General features: G+C 36.8%; 1 protein-coding gene and 1 long non-coding RNA gene across 3 annotated transcripts in view; one reads left to right on the forward strand and one right to left on the reverse strand.

The window, feature by feature from the left end:
- LOC110103738 overlaps positions 1 to 15,332 on the reverse strand; it is a 34,071-nt gene extending 18,739 nt beyond the window's left edge. Inside the window, exon 1 of the long non-coding RNA XR_003701201.1 lies at positions 15,200 to 15,332. This is a non-coding gene — a long non-coding RNA (uncharacterized LOC110103738). The remainder of the gene's footprint in view (positions 1 to 15,199) is intronic.
- Positions 15,333 to 21,098: 5,766 nt separating this feature from the next.
- On the forward strand, positions 21,099 to 23,050 carry LOC110103731 (cysteine-rich and transmembrane domain-containing protein WIH1). 2 transcript variants are annotated; one of them, XM_020832546.2, is made up of 3 exons: positions 21,099 to 21,260; positions 21,757 to 21,949; positions 22,707 to 23,036. In XM_020832546.2, exons 1-3 carry the CDS (start codon positions 21,224 to 21,226, stop codon positions 22,753 to 22,755), a joined length of 279 nt encoding a protein of 92 aa, XP_020688205.1. In that variant the 5' UTR covers positions 21,099 to 21,223; the 3' UTR covers positions 22,756 to 23,036. The 2 variants fall into 2 exon arrangements, with proteins under 2 accessions (XP_020688205.1, XP_020688206.1); XM_020832547.2 differs by having other exon boundaries at positions 21,105 to 21,260; positions 21,778 to 21,949; positions 22,707 to 23,050.
- Positions 23,051 to 26,249: the final 3,199 nt, after the last annotated feature.

Here is a 26,249-nt window from a genome sequence, read left to right on the forward strand (position 1 = left end):
TGGATAGAATTGTTCGCTGCTTCGTACAGGTAGACTGTCGTGCACTACTTGCATGATTTGCGCAGGTAGATTGTAGTGCACTAACTAATCTCCTACCTTAGGTCGTAGGAGATTGCACTTGTCGTATTCTTCATGCATTTTGTTGTGGTATTTGATCTCATGTAGTATATCCTCCACTGCTATAGATAGGTAGGTAGATGTCTTCATTTTCGTACTGAAATTGACTTCAGGATGCTGCATTTACTGAAGTCTTTCTGCATCTACCCATCAGTGGTATGTGGCACATACATCTGTCTTCGTAGAGAGATCGTATGTGTTGCAGATCTTTTGTCAATTTGCTTGCAAAACATATGTCGAATGTACAACAGGTCTCTAACAATGTCATTGAACTTTTCTGCTTGTAGGAAACTGATCGTGTCTTTTCTTAGAATTTGATCATTGTTGATGATGGAAACGTCTTTAGATTCCTTCATCTCTACCTCTTGATGAATTCATCGAGTGTGGATTGTATTCGTCTCGTGTCAACCCATATTATCTGCAGATAGATGAAGGGGCTCATCTATGAACTGAGGTTAACCGCTGAATAAGTTACATCCATTGTTGATGCCCTCCCCACGCATTCATCAATTATCTATCATGTTCAATATGTTTTCCCCTTCAGCATGCGTATGCAACTACTGTTTTACTCATGTGTTCATCATTGTTGACTAGGTAGAAGCCATAACATTCACTGCATGAAGTTTATATAATCTGACCCATGGATAATTTGAGAGTCTTGTGGCACTAGCAATCATCATTACAATAATGTTCATTGAAGAAGCTTTGAATAAACTTTGGAAATCAAGTTGAATTTGTTGTTCATGAGTGACAAGTTAGGGATTTTGCATCCCCTAAGTCCTTGCTTGCTTGCATGATATTTATTTGGATGAATTTAAATGACCAAATAGCAATCATAATATTCAATCGAAGGTTCTCACAAGCAATTCATTTGATCCTTATTTGAATAATAATGATTGCAATTATTATTCAATGCTTGTTCTAAAGTCATCATATGATGGCTTTATGATCAAAACATACCTCCAAAATCTTGTGCTCCTTATAAACAAGCTACATTAATCATTTCTTCGTTCTCAAAAATTCATTGCAATTTGTATGATGAATGTAGCTTATTCATCAATATTTTCATTTTAATTGCAACAATTCTTACAACTCAATTGTTATTTCCATGCCAAAATTTGCAAATCATTTTGGCATAGCTCTTTGCTTGTAGGAAAGTTATACTCCTTGCCTCCACATATCATTTCCAACATGCATGATGATTTGGAAATAGTTTGTCACATGCCTTGTAATTTCATGAACTTTGCTCAAAGATTAATCAAATCTTATGTTATGAGTTAATTAGTTTGATCCAAAAGCTCACATCATTGCTTTGTAATCAAATCATTAACTTTTGCAATTTTCTTTCACTTTGCTTGTTAAGATTCACATTTTCAATCATGAGCATTTAATTACATTCTCCATTTTCTTCATATTGATGATCGTTTGCAAGTTCATTTTTGTTATCACTTTGCTTGAGTCCAAATCAAGCTTTAAATTTTTTTTTTAAAATTAGTTTGAATTTATTTAAGTCCATTTAGTTCAAGTCCGAGTTCAAGTTCAGTTCAGGCTCAAGATGAGCCTCTTCCCTTCATTCGAGTCCCCTGTAGTCCTTGCAAGTGCAAATTAATGTCCAAATTGTTCAAATAATGACTTGAGTTTGAGTCCACTTAAGTCCAAATAAAGCATTATGTTCACCCGAAATTTTGGCAGCCTTCCGGCGTCTCCCCCGTTTAGGGGAAAACTACGGAAAACTGGGCCTTTCCCACCACGCTAAGAAAAGCGTGTATAGTAGATGCCCTCTTTTGAGGACACCGCGGTCGTGTATTTTTCGATCCCCCACCACGCTAAGAAAAGCGTGTATGGGTATTTTGCAAAAAAAGTATTTTTTTTTGAAAATATTTTACAAGAAAAGCAGTTATTTCCCCGCAAGCGGGTACTTATGGGTATCCCTCCTTCGTCGTACGCGTCGCACCGGGTTCCCATCCCACCACGCTAAGAAAAGCGTGTATAGGCGGTTTTCCGGTGCGCTACGAACTCCGAAGAAGAGATTTGGAACCGAGGATCGCTCGCCTACCTTGTCGTGGGTGTCGCGCCGGTTGCCTCTCCAACCACGCTAAGAAAAGCGTGTATAGGCAGACCACCAACTCGACACGCATGCCGAGGTAAGAGAGCAAACAAGGGTTCAAAAGTCGAGACAAAAATTTTCTTTTCTTTCTCTTTTTTTTCTTTTCTCTTTTTTTTTCTCCTTTTCTCTCTTTTTCTCTTTTTTTTTCCTTCTCTCTTTTTTTTCTCTTTTTTTTTTCTTTTCTCTTTTTTTTCTCCTTTTCTCTCTTTTTCTTTTTTTTTCTCTCTTTTTTTTTTTGGAGAAATCTCTTTCTTCTTTTTTTTTTACAATAACTATACACATAACAATATACATATATATATAAGCCATAACATTTCGGTAATATTCACTACTAATAATGACAATCATTAATACTATAAACAATTACAATTATCACTGTTTTATCAATAGAATAAAAGCAGTAATAACTACTGATACCGTATGCAAGAATATGATTTAATGAAACTTACATCAAAGATTAAATTTTTTTAGCCTGCAGTGTAAGCTTGAATGATTATGAATATGTAGTTGCAGGAATTGCAAGAAGAACTACCATATGCACTTCTAAATATGTATATAATTATCTCAACGCTTAAAAAAAAACTAAACATTTTATCTGTCCAAACTTTCTTCTATGGATTTCTTTATACTCATGTTGTCAGGCCTTTAAAATAAGTAAATAAATAAATAAATAAAAGAAAACTTGGTCTAGTCCTGAACTCGCATCGATTTACTGGATCCAAAAGAGAAGTTCTCTAATACTCATTCCATTCCTTCAACACTTCTGTTGGCATGAATAAATTTTTTTTTTTAAAACAACATGCAGGCTTTTGTCCCATCATCTCTACTTTAAGTGCAACCTCTTTTTTTTTATGATTTTGCTTTCTCAAAGTATTGTTTAATACTTATATCTTGCATGACACGTTTCTCATAAGGACCAACTAATTTCTTTACCTGGAGAGAGAGTATTTCTCCAAAATTGTTTGTCCTTTTCTTTTTCTTTTTTTTTTTAATAAAAAGTTGACGTAAAGTATATTTGATTTGTGAAATTTACTTGGCTTTGCAGAAAAAAAAAGTATACTGTGCACCCATTCTTTTTTTTTTTCACATGGCTGTCAGGAATCTCTTTACCTTTTCTCTTGCTTAAAGCAAGGATGAAGCAGGCTAATCAGAGACAGAAGTTCGGCTTGTGAAAACTAGTTGCGCGTTGTGAGCACTTCCCTGGCTTGGAACGCAGAGGAGCTGTGTGCGTTTACACGGAGGAGGCTGAACGGTGTTGCTCAGTTGCTGAGGTGAGGTCGGCGTTTGAAGAAGAGGGGATTTCACGGCTTGGACGAGAGGTGGGAGGCGAAGGCAGAGGTGTGGACGTCTTGCGATTGGAACCGTGAGAGGCTAGAAAGAAACTTGCGAATAAAGAACAGACGTTCACCTGGAGCTTGCGTGCATGGGAGAGGGAATAGTAGTAGTAAAAAAAACTAAAGCTCTCTTCAGCCTTGTTTTAAAGAAGGAACTGCGCACTCGGCGAGGCAAAGTCCGCTCAATATTTCGCTTCAGCGGGAATTACGGGATTTAATCCAAATTCAGAGCAGAAAATCCGAAGAGATACGAGGTGAGATTAATGAGATTTAACGTTTCATTTGACTGCTGCCCATTTGATTTTTTTTTGTATATAGATTTTTTTGTATATATATTTTTAATCAAATTAATGCAAGGTCAATATCATGCTATTATTTGTCCACTTGAAATGATATCTACACGACACTTCGTTAGAATTTTCTGAATTTGCGCAACTCCTCGATTTGTGTGCATATCACATCGAAATATGTGTAATCACCTCGTTTAGCGTGTCAATTTTGTCGAACATAAACATTAGGTAAATTGGGAGTGTATTTAGGGTATTGCCGACGTCCCGGTCGTAATGGAGCAGTCCGTTTTTCCATCGGACGTTGTTTGGGCGGCGACGAGGCTTAATTCCCTCGAAGTGCGTGTTGTCTCGATTTGCGTGCAAAACTTCATTCAAACAAATTGGCACTGTATTCATAATATTGACGGTGTTCCGGACCCAATGACACAATCTGTTTTGCAATCGGACATCATTCGAGCATGTTCGAGACATCGTTTCCTTCGTAGCGCATGCCTTCGTAACATATTTAAATCACCTTTGAAATTTACGACGCTACCTTAAATGGCCCAATTCGATTGAATAAAATGTATATTCCTAATGGCGACGACGTTCCGGACGCAATGGCACCGTCCGTTTGTCGATCGGACTTCGTTTGATCATCGTCGAGGCTAATCTCCCTCGAAATGCGTGCCTTTGCAATATATTTGAATCGCATTTGAAATTTACGACGCTACCTTAAATAATTCAATTTGATCAAATAAAATGTAGACTCTTAATGCCGACGACGTTCTGGACGCAATGACGTTGTCCGTTCGTCGATTGGACGTCGTTTGAACATCGTCGAGACCTCGTTTCCCTCGTAGCGCATGCCTTTACGTCACATTTGCATCACCTAAAAATTCATCACCATCTTAAATGATCCATTTTTATTAAATAAAATGTATATTCCGAATGTCGACGACGTTCCGGACGCGATGACACTATCTGTTTGTCGATCTGAGGTCATTCGAGCATCTTCGAGGGCTCATTTCCATCGTAGCGCAGGCCTTTATATCACTTTTGCATCGCCTAGAAATTTACCATCGTCTCGGATGATCCAAATTTATTAAATAAAATGTATATCCTGAATGCCAACGACGTTTCGGACGCAATGATGCTATCCGTTTCCTGATCCGACATCATTCGATCAGCCTCACACTTTAATTTTAGGTGTCGATCATCAAGCACATTCTTAGTGAAATTGAGGCTTTCTCCAAATTAGTAAAATTCCAATATAAGATTAAATATGTGATTCTCTTCTCAGCATATATTCTGACACTATAAGCCTTCTCGATATTTTTAGTATTTTGAAGAAGCTTGATTCTTAAGTGACAAGAATCATTTATGCTTACAACATTCCTTCCTCTGATATCCTCTTTAGTCATTCCTTGAGATGGTTGAATGATACCCAATGCAGTCCCCAATAGGTTGCTTTCTAGAACTGCCCTACGATGCCTTTCATCCAAGTTATCCTCCAGAACACCGTCGATGGCTTTAGTTTCCAATGGAGATCCTTTGCAATCATCAATATGACGAGCCCATTCGAATTGTTATCGAATTTTACTACCATAATTCTCAAAAGCCAAAGGGACGAGCATCTTCTTCCATTTACTTTTATCTTGTCATCCTCTCAAACGCCATCCAGCACAAGAAAGAACTTTTGGATATTATCTCAGTCCGAAGATTATCTTGAAGTGTCTCCAAACGAGGCCTTTCCTTCTTAAAAGATTCCAACATATATGCAATGACTCTTTTTTTTTATATCAAAGTTGTAGGAAACACAAACCCACGTTTTAAGATCAAATTCCTTTGTCATTTCATCTTCATAAACATGTTGTAGGAGAGTTGTCTTTCCCATACTGCCATGGCCCACTATAGATAGAAGAGAAATGTTTCTGTACAAATCAGCCCCCATTAATAGAAGCTTGGTGTTCGTCATTTAATTTGCTTCCTCGACTAGTGCATAATCAAATTTAATGCAATCCATATTCAAACTGAATCCTTTTTTTATCAAATTTAAGATTCGGGTTGGTTGTAGGGGTCAACAACAAGCAACACGTTTGCCTATTTACATGTGTATATGTATATGATGCATCAATGCATTGCTTGTTTGTTTGCATAATGCATTTGTATGATGATTTAATACTTTCAGATAGTGCATGATATATTTGCATGTCAACATAGCATGCCGTCCCGCTATATTGTAGTTGTATAGCATGCAATAGAGAACAAAAAAGAAGAAGAAGGAAGAAATCTAACGTGCAAACTTCATACCCGTCGGATCCTCAAATCATGCCGAGATCACGCTAATCTGGCATCATTAGCATCACTTCTCCGCAAACCCGGCACAAATCCTGCATCGCTGTCTCGATCATTACCACATTCACCTCTATAAAATGTGACCGAAGCCTTTGTTGCACAGACGAAAAGAAAAAGCCCTCTTCCATTCGCTGCTCTCCCCCTAGCTCTTTCCTCCTCCACGCGAACTGCTCTCGACTCCAAGCCATAGCCAAAGGTTCCCGGATCAATCTCTCTGCCCTAGCCCGAGCATCTCAATCTTGTCGCTACCTCCCATGGCCGAACCCCCTCTGCCCGACATCCAACCTCCCGATCTCCTGCAACAGAGAGAGAGAGAGAGAGAGAGAGAGAGAGAGAGAGAGAGAGAGAGTTTTCTTCAAACTCACCGAAGCCACAAGCAAGGGCCGATACTCGCCTCTGCTTCTCCGACCAAATCCAGCCCCGCTCTCCCTTACCAGTGCCGCCAAACCTTCGAACTCCAGATTCGCTCCTCCCTGTTCAATCCCCATATAGCCGCGACCCCTCTTGCCCTAGGCCAAACCAATTTAAGTTGAGCCGAGCTCTCTAACCCGAGCCCTTTCCACTCAAGCCTAGGTAGTCATTCTTTCTCTCTAGACTAATTAACTATAACTAATTAATATTGGTTATATTTAATTACTCATTAATTAAAGTTAATTAGTATTAGTTATAATTACTTACAGTTAATTATAATTAATATTAGTTATGATTTGTTATGTTAAAGATAATTAATTATAGCTAATTATAATTAGTTATTATTTAACTATAATTAATTAGAATTAGTTATAGATATTTATAATTAATTCTTTTTTTTTGGGACATTTAGGCCATTTAAGGCAAACTCACACACACAACGCATACACAAAGACTTAAAATTGAATTATAATTCTTTTTTTTAATTATAATTAGTTATTAATTAATTATAAATTAATCATAATTTAATTATGATTATTTATTTTTAATTATAAATAATTATTAATTAATTAAACATAATTAATTGTAATTAATATTTTAATAGTAATTAATTATTATTAATTATAACTAATTATTCTTAATTAAAATTAGTTATAGTTAATTAAAATAAAAAGAAAAATACCTCTCTTACCTTTTTCTCCCTCAATCTACGTGCCGACATCTACAACCCCGCGCAGGTATAACCATTCTAAACCCTAAAACTCCGAGAACCCGTTTCAACGCATTTGTCGAGACAAAACGACCACCTATACGCTCTTTTCTTAGCGTGGTGGGACGATGTGCGTCCCGACGCTTGCGACGAAGCAGGTAATCACCTAAAATCCCTTCTTCGAAGTTCGTATTGCCTTGGAAACCCCGCATATACACGCTTTTCTTAGCGTGGTGGGAAGGGAGTCCGGTGCGATGCGTACGACGAAGCGGGGATACCCATAAGTGCCCACTTGCGGGGAAATAACTGCCTTTCTTGCAAAATATTTTCCAAATACCCATACACGCTTTTCTTAGCGTGGTGGGGGATCAAAAAATACACGGCCGCGGTGTCCTCGAAAGAACAATGACTCAAGATTGTGACTTGGGACAATTATAAAGAGCTTGACTTGAAAATGATATCAAAACTTTAATGGAATGTTAAAGAATTGTCATCTCAAGTTGAATGCAAAATGCTAACCAAAGAGATCTAAGTCATTCATAAACACAAGTTGAAGTACTCAAATAAACATCAATGGAGGAGCTTTAAAGAATGTGATTTGGAGGATAATCAATGTTCTTATGGAATTATCATTCTAATGAGAATGCGAATGTTAATTAAGGAGGGCAATCCATCCAAATCTCATCCAAGCAAGCAAGGACTCATACACAAATTTATTTCAAGATTTGAAATGGTAATTTATTTGAACAATAATAAGCCACTTGTGTTGATCATCTTAATTGAGATGAAGAGATGGATGAATATCAAATCCATCATATAGATTGCAAGTTATATTTGTGAATCATATTTGAAGACAATAAACTTGCAATTAACCTATTTGTAAGTGATAAGAAGATCATGAGAATGATAGTTTGATTGCAAAGTCATGAATACAAGGACTTGGGACCCTTAGGTCTATGATTGCACAACAAATTCAAAAATATAAATCTTGAATGACGATGTTCTAGATTTTTAATCTAATGCTAGCAAGCAAGTAGAATATCCATGCATACAAAAGACAATAAATACATGTGATATCCGTGCAAAGGTAATAACTTGTTCTTGAAGAATAAATTTATAATGAGCATCTATAGATAAATATGGAAGAACTGTGACAAATGCAAAAGCCTTTATACACAACAAAATATCTGCAATATATACAAGCACTCTACAAAGACAGATGTATGTGCATCATGCCACTTATGAGTAGATGCAGAAAGACTTCAGTAAATGCAGTATCCTGAAGTCAATTTCAGTCTGTGAAGGAATACATCTACCTACCTAGATGCAACAGTAGCGGATGTACTGAAAAGACCAAAAATCACAACAAAATGCATGAAGAATATGACAAGTACGAGCTCATATGATCCAAAGCAGGAGATTCGTTAGTGCACTACAATCCATTTGCATAAAGCAACGAGTAGTGCACGACAGTCTACATGTACAAAGCAGCGAACAACTTTATTCAAAAGCTGCTACGCCACGTCATCGGATCTGCAACATTCGTACAAGCAGACAGAAGGCATCCACAACTACAACGCCACGCCACCGAATCCGTAACTTCTATGCAAGCGGACAGAAGGCGTCTACAAATACTTTCAAAGTACACCCGCACGTACACAGTAATTTATATACACATAGGTACACTAAAAGGGGTAAAAGCAATCACAAAACCCGCATGGGCCCCGACGAGCGTGTTATAGAAATACCGTGACGTCTAGGGATGTTGCGCGGGTTATCAAATTTTGAACTCAATCCTCCTAAGTAGATAAAAGGAGTGGGCAGAGTTCAATTATAAAATGCCCCGAAACACCCGCATGGGCCCCGGCGAGCGTGTTATTGGTAGACACGTGATGTCTAGGGATGCTGCGCGGGTTGACAAGTGAATTTAAGTTCGAAACCGATCCTTCTATACGGGTCAATAGAAGTCGACAGGGTTCGAACTAACAAACAAATATACGGTTGTGGCGACCGTCATATTTGTCTTAAAACATTCATATTAGGCCTTCAAGGCCTATAACAATGAGAATTCGCTATCAAGGGCATAAAGCGTACGAAACCCAATCCTCGATCAATAGCTTGGTCGAGTTGACAGAGAAATAACCCCAAACAACCCGATGATGACCGTGTTGAATGAAAATCTCAACCGGAGGGGTCAATTCCAAATATTTTCATAATGCCACCCAAATGCCCATCAAAATCCAAAAATCCAAAACTTCCCAGAGCCCAAAATCCAACAAATTCTAAAATCCCAAATATTTAAAATTTGAAATAAATCGATCAATGCTTAAAGCAAAATCCATCTACCATCCACAATAGTTTGCCAAGGTGGACAAATTCAAATATAACTTTAGCTCACTTAGAGCCAAATGCTCAGTCGAAAATATCACTAGGATCCATTCTCAAACAATCTCATGCTAGTAAAGACATGGTACGTGTCCTCTAACCGGTGTTTGCCGCCAAATGGCACCACAGGATAAACGGTTATGACCCGGGGCCCTCTGAACCGAGTGATTTTGCCGCCAAATGGCACCACGAAATACCGGTTATGGTCAGCGCCGATACGTTCCTTATTGGCATCAAATCCTTGAGATATGAATCAATAGGATATGATTGATATGGCACAAAACACTTTGTTAGCTAAGGTGAATTTAAATTTGTCCCCTTAGGGAAATACCCATCCCAGGTCTATAAGGTACCCTTGGACGAAGCAACCCATGGCTGCCGACAAGGATACTTCTGTCAGGTTGGGTAGACTACCTCCTCTGACTAAGTAGACCAGGGACCATGATGGCCCGGGACGACTAGGGCTGCAAGCAAACTAAACGTTCGACGAGCTACTCGTTGTTCGGTTCGATTAAAGCTCGTTTGTGATCATTTAATTAACTAAACAAACAAACTTGAACAATATTTTAAATACTAGATTCTTAAATAAACAAACTTGAACATTAATGCGTTCAGCTCATTTATGTTCGTGAACAACATTATTTGAAGTTCGTGAACAAGCTCGACATTAAGCTCGATAAAAGCTCAATTCGTGTTCGATTTTGAACTCGTGAATAAGCTCGATAAAATAATTAATATTTGACTATAAAATTAATAAATATAAATAATCATTGCATTTTTTACATAGACAATTGCTTTTATTATAAATATGTTTATTCATATATATGTTCATGAACGTGTTTGTTTGATAGTAAAAAAAATTCATTAAACATGTTCGCGAACAAGCTCGATAAGCACTAAACGAACGAACATGAACCGAACATGAACACTCATAAATTTAAATGAACCAAACATGAACACAAACAATAAAGCTCGAACAAACATGAACCAAACTTGAACAAGCTGATATTAAATGAACACAAACATGAACACTCACATACTCGGCTCGGCTCGGTTCGTTTGCAGCCCTAGGGACAACAGAACTATGGGATCTTGATCGGATCTATCATCCATTCCCTCACCATCTGCTTTAAGTGCAAGATGGTGAAATTTTTGTTCTAAATATCAACATTCAAATTCCAAATTTCCAAACCCATTGCTGCTACTATATGTTGGATAACACGTATATTCTACGTATCTGATCGACGACTAGCCTTAATCGAAAGTTCTCTCTCGTGATCGGGAGAGGTAATTAACTATAGGGGCTTGCGCCTATAGGAAACCAGAACTCAGATCATAAAGTCCTCACAAAATGAGGGCGAAATCTCTGGGTGGTGTCTTATCTACAAACTCATATGCCTTCCAAAATTTATCCCGGAACTTATTTTGTTAAAACTCCCTCGCCAAATAAGAAAAAACACAACATGCGTGGCGGGGAGGCCGGGGCCGAATTTTTGGAACCCACATGCGTGTTGGATAATATGCTTGAATAACGCATTTGTGTGTTGCAGCGTGTATACGTATAATTCATTTTATATGCTGAAATATATAAATACACAATAAGACTGTATATTAACATAACGCACTGTCACGTTACTACATATTTTGCATGCTTGAATTATATGCTTGCATAATACGCTTTGCACGTTGTAATGTATATGTACGCAACACATTTGCATGTTAGTATAACACGTTACTGCGACATAATGCATCCCGCAGTATTAAATGACGTGTTTGAATGATACGTCCTGCCAATTTTAATGCATGTGGTAGGCATTTTTTTGCAATTATTAGCTGTGTAAATGGCAACCGTTGGTAAGCATGTGAAGTCAAATTTCGGAATCTAAAAATGATTTTTACCTGCTTGCACGAATGTTGCGGATCCGATGGCGTGATGCTACGTTGTGGGTTGCTCGTTTCTTTATACAGGTAGATTGTCGTGCACTAACAAGTCTCCTGCAATTGCTTGCAAATAACATGTTGTGTGTACGACGGGTCTCCTGTAATAACCCGTAGGCACTTGCATTTGTTATAACCCTGCATTCGCCGTGGCCCTTTGGCATGTATTTCGAATATGACATGTAGTGTGTACAGTAGATCTCCTACAATGGTCCGTAGGAGTTTACATTCATTAGCAATCTCTCCTTGTATGTTGATTATTGTTGTTCGCAGGGAACTATTGTATTCATTGTATATCAAATTCCTCTTCTGACAGGGGATGAGTATATTTGCTTGGCACTAAATTATTGTAGACTATATGAATGCTCCATTACTTGTTGCGTGCTTCTGCATATGCCTACAGGGAACATGATCAATCGTAGGCAAGCTTGCTGTGTCCATATGCAAGTCAACTTCCTTAATATGCAGGGAACTCGTGCATTTGATAAATATTTGATTGGAGAAGTTGCCTTTGCGATCATTGCATGCCCACTATCATCATTTGCAGGAGTTGGGTGTGTTTATTTAAAATGACATTGTCAGCAAGAAGGTTATTTCCATTACAGTTTTCTCGATCTGCTTGTAGACATGCTACATTTCTTGCATATCACTAGTCATCGCTTGCAGTCAGGCTGAAACATTTATCATGACTTTATTTTTATTGAATTCATAAATTCATTGTGTTGTCTATGGTCGCTAACATGCAATGCATTACATTCATTATTAACTCCCTTGCCTTATGAACATATCACTACTTTGCAAATTCCTTGATTCATATTGGTCGATAAGTCACATTCATTAGGTGCTCCGCTTCGTATGTATAGGCAACATAGACATCTTTCACAAGTTAACCGGTATTGGTGATATGCATGATATCTTCCTTACAACTTTCTTGCATATGTTTGTAGGTTTGCTGCATTTATTACAAGCTCCATTTAGATGATTAGGGCTATTAGTCAACATTTGCATCTTAGTGTGATTATGTATTTGTAAATTTAATATCCACTTCCCTATTATTTTGCTCAAGTTCAGTGTCGGGTGACATCGTGGTTGTGGTCTTCAATCCCATCACGACATAGAAAGACGTGTATTGGTCTTCAGGGGTACATGCTTGAAAACACAGTTCTTTCCCCGGCTGGCACTGAGGCACGCACACAGGTACTTAGGGTTATCCCCGCCACGTAGAGAAAAGCGTGTACGGGACCTAACCCCCTCGCTGCAAGCACCGCATCGGATTCTCTCCCACCACGTTAGAGAAATGTGTGTATGTTTGATTTTTCGATGCATCACGAGTGTTGAGGATGGATTTTTTGAGTTTAAGTATTATACCTTGTGCGACGAGCGAGGCAACGACATCAGTGATGTTAGAAATGTGCAAAATATGTCTCTTTCCTTTTTTGCATTTTTCTCATTTTGTTTCTTTTTCTCTTTTTTATTTAGTAAATATTATTAATGTTAATCAAAATTAAGAGAGAGAGAGAGAGAGAGAGAGAGAGAGAGAGAGAGAGATTACCTTAATGTGAGGTCAACTTGGGGTTGGGGTTGAGGGATTAGAATAGGTCTAGGAGGATCTGGTCGATTGAGGTGGCCTGGACGTCGGGTGAGGGGCAGTAGTTTAATCGGCCGTTGTGTTGGGCTAGCAGGCTGTTGGATCGAATGGGTGAAGGATCGACAATGGGTGTCGAAGCAGGCGGCTGTAGCAAGGTCAGGTGTGGGTTTGATTGTGAGGGAGGAGTCGGGCAGGTGAAGAGGCCGCGTTGAAGATTGGAGGGACGGCGTTGGTTGAGGTCGATCAAATATAATCGATAGTGGCGGTAGGGAAGGCTAGAGCTTCGATGAATCCAGTCGCAGCTAGCGTCGGGTTCACTGATGGATGAAGTCCTGTGAATTGAGAGAGAAGGTGGTGGTTGAAGCGTAGATAGTTTTTTGCGGCTGGGTGGAGGTTATTATCATGAGAAAGATGAAGAGGGAGGTGTCGAGTGAAGTTTGAACAAGGAAGCAGGTCGTGAGTGGGAAGAAGGAAAATGAAGCGAAGATTTCGTTCGCTTTGTTTTAACAATGAGGCATCATATTCAAATAAGGCCACTTGCGGGATTTATGGGAAATGACGCAAGCGATGCTGAATAGTATGAGATATGTGAGATTTTGGGGATTTCTTGATTTTTATGGGATTTTCTGTCGAGGTCATGCAACAAATTTAGAAGAATTTTTTTATCAAAATAATTATTCAACAGAATATCTAAGCTAATATATGAGAAAATAATTTTAGTTTGGAAATGACATGTTGGCTTTAAATAAATAAAAAAAATAACTAAAAATTATAATGATCAAGATCACCATCTTTATTATTAGCTTTATCCTAACCATTTAGGGTCGGCTAAATAAATAAAAAATGCAACCTTTTATTTGGCATATCTCTTGGCATTTGAAAGACAAATAATGGTTATCCATAAATAATTGCGCAGTGTATGAAAAGAGTTATACATGAAGGAGGTAATGAATTACCACATTCAGGGCTATTTGATTGAAAGTAAAATTAGTGTAAAGTATTCAAAATACAAAGGTTTTGAAAATATTGGTGTTTTGTTGGATGAATAAGGAATGCAAAGTAAAGTAAATATAGTGTAAATCATTTTATTCATTTTTGAGGTATACTAGACTAGCCCAATTTTGAGTAAGAATCGTTTACACTGCAAGCAAGCTCGCTTGACCACCGCCCCCACCATCTTTGGTCGCCGCTACAAGCCGGCCATCACCAGTTGCCAGCCGCTTCCTGCCGTCGGCTGACGCCTGCCACCGCTATCCATCATCAACAACCACCACCACCACCCTCCACCCTCCGCCCACCACCAACCACTGTTGTCTGCCCGCCGCCACTAGCCTCTAGCCATCCTCGCCGCTGCCACCCGCATGTTGCTATCATTTTTTAACTTTACACTATATTCATTTTACTTAAAAAAAAAACATTCACTTGCATTTTCTTTATACTCATCTAAATAACTTCAAAAGCATCTCCTTTACACTGTATTCCTTTTACACTACATTCATTTTTTAGCCAACCAAATAACCCATGAATTCCCTTCTTCCCAAGAGACTAAAAGAGTTCGAACCACTAAAAAAATGATATGCATTTAAGAGAGATCAAACTACTTGCCTCTCCTTTTTTGCTTTCTCAATCACTCATTTTCACCTTTTCTGTCATCTTTATTGGCACCCTTTTAGAAAGCAAGGTCATAATTTTCTTCTCATAATCATAATTCAAAAGAGTATCGCCGTGATTTGATTTAAAGAGATGCGAGCGAATCCACAAAAACACCCGTGCCCCTATAAATTGTTCTAATTTGCCATCCAGCAAAAATAAAGAATTTATCATTGAAAAACTGCAGGCACCCAAATCGCCATTCCCTAAAAGCAATGGGATTATTTCTATAGAATCATGCTCAGGAACAGAAAAAGAATGCTTAAAAGCGTGTAGAAATCAAAATATATAATTGGGATTAGGCATAAATTCGTGAAAGTAGCATTTCTTCACCTTTCAAATTCAACCCTAACTCCTGCTTTTTATTCTTCATTCCGAGCTTTCATCCCCCTTTCCTCCTTTTGTGTCCTAGAGTTCAGGAGGAAGAAGCAGCTTTCATAGCTCCAAATCTTCGCCGCCCTAGCCTCCAAATCTAGGGCACAAATATGCTCAGCCTGTGAATTTGAATAGCAGGCAAATCGATCGAAATTGGCAAACCTACCATTGACAACTTTGAATTAGATATAGAGAAAAGGAGAAGAAAATTTTTATAAAATTTATGAATTGATTAATATTCTCGACCAACGCCGCCCGAACATCGTTCCCCTGGCACGATCACTGACGACATTGACATCTACCGACCAACGCGGTTGTTTGGGGGAAACTTTTTTTTTTTTGGGTAAACCGGGGCTAAAAAAGCCCATCTATTAAAAGGCAAAAACAATTACATGTAAAACCTGTAAAGATAAAAATGTAAAAGAAAAACAGCTAACACAGAAAACCTTCCAAAAAGCCAAAACAGAGAGGCAATTGGAGGAAAATACAATCATAAGGACTCAGAAAAAATAAGACCAAGACCCCAATCATCAAAATTATCAGCGATAAACCCACGTTGCCACGGCGGTGGCTCCGGTTGCCATTAAGAACCTTGCAAAGATGTGCCGCTGAAAAATAGAAAGGCCGTCGCAGAACCTCCAGCCGGCGACAAGAAATATATAATTCGAGCCAGGTTGCCAAGGAGGCCATCCATGGCAAGAATGGAAGGGGATGGCCTTGCTCATCATTGTCCGATTGTTCAAATCCTCCACGAATACCAGCCAACAAGACAGAACCTGTGCAGAATCCTGTCCATGTCCGATAATCCAGGTATCTCCAAAAATGCATTGAAAGGAACAGTTATAACAGGACAGCATGAACCCCCAAAAAGTAATTCCTAGAAAAATTGGGGAATCAAAATATCCAAAAACTAGGACATAAAAATACAGTCCCCCGAAAAGAAGTTTAAACCCAGTAAACTCATGCCAGAATAAAAGCAAGAAGAAAGTTCCAGGACAGCTCTTATAACCAGCAAAAGCACATAGACCCAACAAGAAGAAAATAATTAAATACCAGCAAACCTCAGCAACATATCTTTGTTTTGCCATTTTGATATCTTAAGGCGAATAGCAGACGAAATTGTGCATATGATTTTGACAGAATTTGTGTTTAAGCTAGAGAAACGCTGGTTGTTTCTCTCTCTCCAAATATGATATATAATACAGTTAACAATTAGGCAGCAAAAATCTTTCTCCGGCCTATTATAAATCATCGAGTGCTCAAGCAATTCAAAAATTTGCGGAATAGTAGGTCTCAAAAAGAAACAATTTAAATCTGGCAGTAACCTGGTAAGAATATTGAATGAGAAATTACAGCCAAAAAATAAATAACTGTGGTTTTCCAGAAATCCGTGACAAAGAGAGCAGGTTAGAGTAACAAGAATTCCTCTTTGGTGCAAATTATCCGCCCTTTTTGAGTTTCCCAATGAATCAATGATGGTCATCCACGCAAAGCAAGTATATTTTAACGCATGTTTCTTATGCCAAATAGAATTATACCAATCAACAGTAGGTAAATGGGAGTAGAATTGGTTAATAAAAGCTTTGAAAACCCAATTAGGAGACCCATTCCAGAGGATCCCAGATTTCTTCATAATATTACAATCCAGAATAGCATCAGAGATGACAGGTGGGATCGAGCTGGGCAAAGACCAATTACCACATAAAATGAAATCTTTTACCATTTTATCATTAAGCATTGAAACGTTTGAAGCATGAGGAATCTGAGAACCTTTAAGCCAAGGGTCCCAGAGCATAGAAAAAGAGCAGTCAGATGCCATAGTAAAAGAGATGTGATCTTTTATATTTAAGGCAGTAGCATGTATCTTTTTCTAGAATTTAGAAGCATTAGTGGGAGGTAGTTTCCAGGGGAAAGTATACAGAGATTTATACTAATCACTTAAAAGATTTTTGGAGTTGTAAAACCTGCCAATGATAGAACAGAACACCCCATGATAGAGAGCTTCCACCGAATGAATACCAAGATCACCAGAACATTTCGGTTGAGTGACTTTAGACCAAGCAATGAGATGTAATTTCTTTTCATTAACATATCTATGAAAGAGAAATCTAGAACAAAGTTTGTTGAGAGAGGCACAACAAGATTTAGGTATGATAGATCCCCTAATCCAATAAGCAATAGTGTTGGAGATAGTGAATTTGAGAAACTGAACCCTACCTGCAAAAGAGAGAAACTTAATTTTCCAACCATCAAGTAGAGCAGAAACCCTGCTCAATAGTGGTTGGAAGTGAGAAATATTGAGCCTTTTTGGAGAAATAGGAAGCCCCAAATAGATGAAGGAGTCTTTAACTTGTTGAATACCCAGCTTATCACAGATATAATGCATCTCAGGAACATCGCTAGAGAAAGTAATAGTGCTTTTGGAAGCATTGATTTGAAGACCAGAAGTAGACCCGAAAAGGTGTAAACATCTATCTAGAGAATCAGCATTTTCCCTAGAAGCAACTCCAAAAACAAGAAGGTCGTCAGCATACATGAGATGGTTTATAGTATTTTCTCTACAACTAATACCTTTGAAGCTAAAGTTATTAGAAGTGTTACAGAGAATATTGAAAAGACCGTCCATCACAATGCAGAATAAGAGAGGAGATAGGGGACATCTTTGTCGAAGGCCAGAAGAGGAGTTAAAAAACCCCTCAAGAGAGCTATTTAAGCATATAGAGAAATGAACCTCCGAGATACAACCTTTTATCCAAGAAACAAAAACTTCAGGAAACCCCTTTTGAATGCCTTTTTGATGTCTAGCTTTGCACAAAATTTCTTGTGAGGACCTTTGAAATCTCTAAGCATTTCAGAAGCAAGAATAATATAATCTGTGGAGCATCTTTTAGCAATGAAACCCGATTGACTATCATGAATAATCAAAGGTAGAATAAATTTGAGTCTGTTGGCAATGATTTTAGCCACTATTTTATAAAAAACATTACATAGGAAAATCGGCCTAAAATCATTAATGTGTGTTGCATGGGAGCTTTTTGGAATCAAAGTAATGACCGTAGCTTTCATCCCTTTAGGTAAGGATCCAGAAGCAAAGAAATTGCTAACAACACTAAAAACATGAGTGCCAATTAAGTGCCAGAACTTTCTATAAAAGGCAAATGAGAAACCATCTGGCCAAGGTGCAGAGGTTTCATTGCCTTCAAAGACAACCATTCTAACCTCTTCAAAAGAAACTGTGGCCTCCAACATACAATGCAAGTGAGAAGGAACCATCTTACCATGATGGATCTGAAGAGGGGAAACCGTAGGGATGGTGGTGGGGTTGTAGAGCGTTTTAAAGTGATTCACAATCGCCTTGGAAATATCAGGGTGAGAAGTAAAATGAACCTCATTGGTGGTAATTTCCTTGATGAAATTCTTGTTGTTTCTATTCCTGAGCTTGGCAAAAAGGAATCCTAGATCATCTTCATCCTAGGTGAGCCATAAAGCCTTTGCCCTTTGAGATATCCAAGAAGTCCAATGAGATTGCATAGATGCAAGGTTCTCATTAATGCATTTCAGACTAGTATTGAGTTCCAAGTTTAAAGGCTGTTTTTGAAGCTCAATCAAGCAAGAATGCTGCTTGGCTTTAAGGTCCAACAAAGAGGTGGATAGGAAATTGGAAGAAGCCCAATTCTTATTCTTAAGAGTCCTCTTAAGGCATTGCAGACTGTGAGAGAAAGAGGCTAGTTGACTTCTAGAAGTCCTAACCGAGAAAGCAGAGTAAACATCATCCCAGAATCCTTCCATATTTGTCCAATAATTTTTAAACATAAATCTAGAAGAAATAGATTTAGCATGAGTAGGAATAAAAATTAAGGGTGTTTGGGGGAAATTGAGGGCTAAGCCCGTAAAGAATCTTATTTTGAAACTTCTGCATCCAACCTAGTCCTTTATCCAACAGTCCTTTGTCCATGAGTGATTTTTTTTTTTTTATGAGTGATTAAGAGCAAGATATTTCATTTTTAGGAGTTATTTTTAAGAAGCAGTTTAATTAACAGAACTAGTGGAAGGAATATGAAATAATTAAAATTTAAATAGGAGTAAATTTGTCAAACAATTCGATAAATTCTGCATTTAAAATGTCTTGAATGCCCAAAAAAATTTGAAGTATTTAACTTAGAGAGAGACTGAGGTTATAGACTATTTAAGCGGGTTGAAAAAGTACTCTCAAGCAATAATAAACTGACAAAATATCTCCAGCGAGATAATTGAAGGGTTTTTTTTTTCTTGAGACAAATATTAATTTTTTTTAATTGGATTAATAAATGGCAAGCCAGATATGCGTATATTTTTGTAAAAAGTTGAAAATTTGTATTTATATATTCCATAATGTTTGAAATTAGAGGAATTTGTCGTTCATTTCATTTCTTGAGAAAATATGCAACAAAGTTAATTTTAGAACAAAATACCCCCACTTGTATGCAAATATTATTTTGTTGCCAATGAATTTTATTTAAAGTTATTTGAATTCGAATCTTTCTTGAGTCTAGAATTAGACGTGATGAAATTCATTGGCAAAAGAGTTTGAAGTTGGAATCAAATGACTTATGTCGTTGTTTTTTTATCAGAAAGTTGGACGGAGGATTGTAGTCAAAAGATGTCCAGGGAGATTTGATGCTCGCAATGATAGATTGTTGGGATGACGAGATCGATGGTATCTAAAGGAAAGAGATATTTGTGATCAAAGCTTGCTAGGGGAAGACGCCCCCAAGCCCTATAGCTTGTCAAGGAGAAAAGGGGCTCACAATGGGCGGAGCTTGTTGGAGCTGTTCTGTCACAAGAGGGATTATAACCTCCTGCTAAGTACGCACCCGTTTATGTACGCGTCTCGATTATGTTCGTAAAATTTTAACAAATACTTAGGATTCAAGATTTATAAATTGAACATGGCATGAATGATCATTTGACGTAAGTTTTGCAGTTTCTTACGTCTGACAGTGAGGGTTGCAGCTTGAATCTTTCTTTAAAATAATTCAAATGATTTCCTAAGATCATCGTATGTTTTCTCCGGCTTCTGCTTGCACCTTAGGGCACAGCAGTTGATCCTCTAAATCAAGAACATGATTATGGAGAGACTATGCGTGTAGACAGGAGAGAAGTCTTTCTACAATTCACGGGAACTGGGGGTGCGAACGGGTGCGAAATCCTTCGACAATTCACGGGAGCTGGACGTGCGGATGGGAGCTAGGCCTGTGTACAGGTGCGGAATCCTTCGACGATTCACAAGAGCTAGACATGCATATGTGAGTGAAATTCTTTGATGAAACCTGAAATACGCACCTATCGGTTCGGTATGCATAAACCTTCTAGGTTTAAGATGCATACTTAAATGAGAGTCTATCGAAATTGACCTTTAAAAAATAGTCTATGGATGAAAGGAATTATTTCATTAGTGATTATTTGGCCCAAAACTGACATTTTAGCATATATCACAAAAAAAATGAACATTTTAACATTTATCTAAAAATAATAATAATAACGAATATTTTTATCTAATTTTTAACAATTATGACTAATAAAAAACAAAAAATTTCTAAAATTTTTTAAACCCACCCTGTAATTGGACGTCCGATGAGATCATGTAATTTTTTTTAGTATTTTAAATTCTGATTAAAGAAAATCATTTGAATAACATGATGGCGTCTTGATCACGTAAATCTTTTTCCAAAGAAATTTTCTTTGATTCAGATATTTTCTTACCATTTTGTCGATCAATCTAAGTCAATTTATTTTATTTTTTAATTCTTATTTTAATGATCTGGCCTCCATTATGGTTTCCAATTACCAAACACTTAAAAATTTATTAAGTTCCCCTAATTACCATATAATCTTCACCTCTCTCCTCGTTAATATAAACTACTCTTCATTTTTTCCTTCCTCAAACCTCTCTCATTTTCTCTCTCTTTCTCTCTTCGAGGATTTCACTTTTCTCCTTCAAATATGAGTTCTTATAACCAACAAGCTGCTCCAGTTGAAGGTAATAATACTAATCCTTTTGTTGTTTGACAAATCTTTTTTTTTTTTTTTTGAAAGATTGGGGAAAAATTCATCTTGGTTCAGATTTGCCTGTTAAAAAACGATTAATCTGATCAGAATCCAAGCCAGAAAGGGCTTTTTGATATCAAAATTAGATCAGATTTTCTCTCTCTTGTCAATCTTCAAGCTAAAATTTTGATCCTTCATACTTATAAGCATATTTGATTCAATCTAACCTCGGCTTTTTCTCTTTGATCCAAGTAAAAAATGATCCGACATCAATCAATATTCCTAACAAAAACAATACAAAGAAGAGACAGACAAAAGAATGAATATTCTTAACGTTTTCAGTTTGCAAGCCTCCCAATTAACTAAATCATATCATTTGAAAGCTTTATGAGTAATTACCTATGGAATTATGACCAAGTAATACGATTATACTTGTTTATATCTCATAGTATCTTATAAATTACATGTTAATCAACTTAATTTTTCAGTTTATCCACCACCACAAACAGCATATCCTCCTCCAGGAACAGGGCTGGCTTACTCCGCTCCTCCGGCCACCGTCCAACCTCCGGCATATTCCGCCGCCCCTCCGCCAGGTTACCCGGTCAACGGCGCTATCCCTTACACTCAACAAGTTCCAGTGGAGACAAAGCAAAGAGGTGATGGCTTCTGGAAAGGATGGTAAGTATTGGTCAAGCCTTTGTAAGAGTGTAACATTCGTTTTTATAATTTTTATAAAAGAGCATAAGGTGAATCCAATGTATGAGGTCCCTTGAACAAGATCTAGAGAGAAGGATAGTCATGTGAAGGCACCCTTTGTGGCAAAGAAAGCCGAATTTGGATTTCATAACTCATAAATCTGACCTCAAATACTATATATAAAGCTAATAATGTTGATGATTATAATAGTGTTTTCATATAGTTTCTATAAAACTTAAGAGAAAATTTTGTAAGATGATGGTTAGACCTGCAGTGCTTTATGGTGTAGAATGTTGGTCAGTAAAAGAGAAGTATAATATTAAGTTAAGTGTTACAGAGATGAGGATGATGAGGATGTTCAGGTGGATGAGTGGCTTTTCTCTTAGAGACATGATAAGAAATGAGTATATTCATGAAAAGGTTGGAGTAGCTCCAATGAAAGATAAGATTAGAGAGAGTCGCCTAAGATGGTTTGGTCATATAAAAGGCGACCTTCAAATGACTTGATTAGGAAAACAGATGTAGTAATTTGGCTTATGTTAAAAAAGGTTAGAGATAGATCTAAAAAGACTTGTTTAGAAAATATTAGAAATGACCTTTCTTTATCAGATTGAAATGAGAATTTAACTTTTAACATGCCACAATGAAGAAAAAGGATTCATGTAACTGACCCTATATAGTGAGATAAAGGCTTGATGTTACAACAGAATGTTAAACTACTTGTTTTTCTCTTTGTTAGCGCTGCTGCACTGTGCTGCTGCTGTGTTCTGGAAACCTGTTGCGAGTAAAAGTGGAGCTACAGGCTTCAGTTATCATCACATTGAACCTTTAATCTATATGGTTTGAATTAATTTAAGTATTGTATTTACTCATTATATATGTCTTGTTTATGGATTGTGATCATTTTATTGTATTATGTACCTTTTGATGTTTTCTCTTACTGTCCAAAGCTGTTCAAGCACTGCTGGGTTGTGTAAGCCATATGTAACTGTTTTGTTTCCATGAATCTATCTCCATTTTGTATCAAGAGAAAGCTACAATTTATATAATTTTGTGATATTGATAAAAAGATTATTATAATTATCATCTTGTTAATTACATTATGCAATCTTTCTCACTTCCCGCCACTCAAACAATTTTAAGTTGCGAAGATGTTCACTTCTAACTATGGGTCTATTTAGGACGTCTATAGCGTTCTATAATGATAGTTCTGAAGTTATTATGGGAAAAATAATTTTTCTGAAAGCTGTTGTGGATATTATAAATATGTTCTTTTCTAAAAATATGAACAGCTACTTTATTAAAGCTACCAAACATTAGTAACTCTTGTTGTAAAAATCAGCTTCCCACTACAAATTTTTTTAAAAACAACGAAAAAACAATAAGAAAGCATTAGCTAAAATAGAATCGTAGTTGCGATCTAAAAAGTAAGCAATGAGAAAATTGTCCCAAACAGATTCTTAATTATATATGTTATAGTCAATATATTCGTCATTAATCTTATCCTAATTATATATGCATTCTCCTCTGTGTAGTTCGTTCAAACTAAGCAGAGCCTAAGCAGATCACAAGCTGAAATGAATTGATTTGACAATGATTTCTCTCAATATTTATGCTTTGTTTGGGATGACTTTCTTATTTATTTTTAAGGCTTCGTTTGAAATGACTTTTTTGTTGCTTCTCAAAGCAGCTTTTTAGTATAAAAATATTTATTTTTATATTAAAAAGCTGTTTTAAGAAGCAAGAAAAAGCTGTCCCAAATGAAGCCTAAATCAGCTTTTCAGTACAAAAATTTTTAATTTAAAAAATTTTTAATTTAAAAAATTTTTGCACTGATAAAAATGCTTTAAGAAGTAATTAAAAAGCCACCTCAAACGAAGCTTGCCATTGAAATAGAGCCTGTTACACAACTCTCCTTGGCTTATTGGTTGAGAGCTTAGGCTTCCAACTAAGAGGTCCAAGGTTCGAGTCTATGTTTATTTAAAATAAAATGCAATACTTATAGATAAACAAACTTCAATCTTTTATATCTTCTTGCTTCTACTTAATTGGTGTTTTACACTTGTTGATCTTTGTATATGTTCGACGATCAATTCAGTGCGTTGAGAAAGGAGAATAATGGATATATCGCAAACAAAAGCATCGAGACAACTCCGTTACTATCAAAATTACTCGAGACTTTATCTGATTGTGAAATATGTTACACTTATGCGCTCAGGACACCGAATTTGTTGAGGAAGAGTCATTCATGTGTAATTCAATCTAAATTGACGACGAGCATGACTGTTGGCAAGCATGATACTACATAAAATTATTCAAATGACCTCCAATCATCAAACAGACTGCGTCGATGTGATCAGAGCATCAAAGTTACCCAATGAGGGACCCCTCGTAATTGAATCGAATAAAAGCAATCAAAATCGACAAACTATAAGCGAAACGTCAAAATCACATAGAAAAGGCTATAATATTGCCCAGGTTAACATACACTATAAAAAGATGAAATTAGAATTAATTTCAAGGTGACACTGCATGAAATTGCCCAAATTACATCCCGATCACGAAACAAACTTCACCATTGCGCTTAGAATATCAAAATTTCGTAAGGAATAATCACTCGTGATCAATTTGAGTGCATAAGATCAGAATCGATGGGCTACGGATGGAATATTGCCCGACGCTGTCTGAAAGTCATCCATTAGTGAAACAGACTTCACAGTTATGCTTGGAATATAAAAAATACCTAGAAATGATAATAAAATTGCATGGGTCATTGCACGAGCAAAAATGCAAAGTTGGCATGAGTTTTGAGGTGATGACATGCAAATTAGAAGCCCGAATAAAAAAATAACTTTGCTAGGGTTAATTCTCATTTCATTATGTTTGTTGATCCCAGTTCAAAAATTTGTTCATCTTGAGGTAGGTTACATTTTGTCCATTTTTAAGTATTTTTTTTTTATTAAATTTGTATTTTTGTTATAAAAAAATGAGGATAATTTTGTTTTGGTAAAAATTTTCCCACATAATTTTTATATGTTATAGAGATTGATATTATGAACATTTTGAGTATATTTTGAAAATATTTTATCGGGTGATTTTTAAAAAGCAATAAATTTTACCTACTCATAAATTTATTTTAATATCTAAAAATAGTTCTTCAGCTTAATTAAAGTTTCATAATAATATTTTACACAATCACTGATAATTTGATTATATTTTGAAATAGTGAATTTTCATTCAATAGTGTTTCTATTGCCTACCGTTGGGGCATTTTGATCATTTATGAATTTAATCCAATTATGCTTTACTTAAATAAATACCAAAAAATATGAGTGAAATGTGACGTGATGTGATGTGATATGATGCTGATGCCAATGGGTGATCAAGGTGGGATTCTATTATGTCGACGCCAGTGAGCAATTGATATGAGAATTCTGTTATGTCGACACTAATGAAAAATCTAGGTGGAATTCTGTTAAGTCGGTGCCAGTAGTGGGCGATGGAGGTGAGATTCTATTATATTGGGACCTATGGGCTATCGAGGTGGGATTCTATTAATGAAGACAGATGGATAGTCTCAAAAGACTATTCATGTAATGGAGGATCTTTTGAGACTTTGTGTTCTAGACTTTGGCGGTAGTTGGGATGACCATATCTTATTGATAGAGTTTACATATAATAACAATTATTAGTCCATCATAGGCAAGGCTCCTTACTAGTGCAATGAATATAGTAACTTGTTAGTCAATATACATAAAGAAACTAGCATTGGATGCAGCTCAACCGACAATCCACATTAACATGTAAACAAATACACTAAAGTTACCTGCAAATGGTGGTATTCCCTGCAGATATACATAGGCTGCATGCAATAAATAGGGTGTTCACACTGTCAACAACAATCAAGCATTCAATAAATACATCGATATCCTATAAGCAAAGGCGGTTGATCCATGATAAATACGAACTCCTACAAGCTGCTGTAGAAGACCCTTCATGCACAAAACATGTTATCTTCAAGCAAAATACAGAAGAACTGCAATAAATGCAAATACTTATGGGCAATGCTAGAAGATCTATATTTAGCGGCTTGCCCTAGATAATAGTGGAAGGCTCCCTCCTACCAACAATGATAATAAATGTATTGCAAGCTACAAGCCACTATAAGAGATTCAATGCGTACATAGCAGTCTACCTACGAGCTAGGATGATAATTTATGAATGTCCGTTGATAACCTACAATAAGATTTAATAAAACTTGTACAATAAGACAGCTTGCCTG

This window comes from Dendrobium catenatum, unplaced genomic scaffold (assembly GCF_001605985.2).
Source record: "Dendrobium catenatum unplaced genomic scaffold, ASM160598v2 fragScaff_scaffold_716, whole genome shotgun sequence".
Lineage (NCBI taxonomy): Eukaryota > Viridiplantae > Streptophyta > Magnoliopsida > Asparagales > Orchidaceae > Dendrobium > Dendrobium catenatum.

Coding starts and splice junctions, on each gene's coding strand:
- LOC110103731 (XM_020832546.2), top strand. CDS start 21,224: ATGAGTTCTTATAACCAACAAGCTGCTCCAGTTGAAG. Junction 21,261..21,756: donor ACAAGCTGCTCCAGTTGAAG/GTAATAATACTA, acceptor TTAATTTTTCAG/TTTATCCACCACCACAAACA. Junction 21,950..22,706: donor GATGGCTTCTGGAAAGGATG/GTAAGTATTGGT, acceptor TCTCTTTGTTAG/CGCTGCTGCACTGTGCTGCT.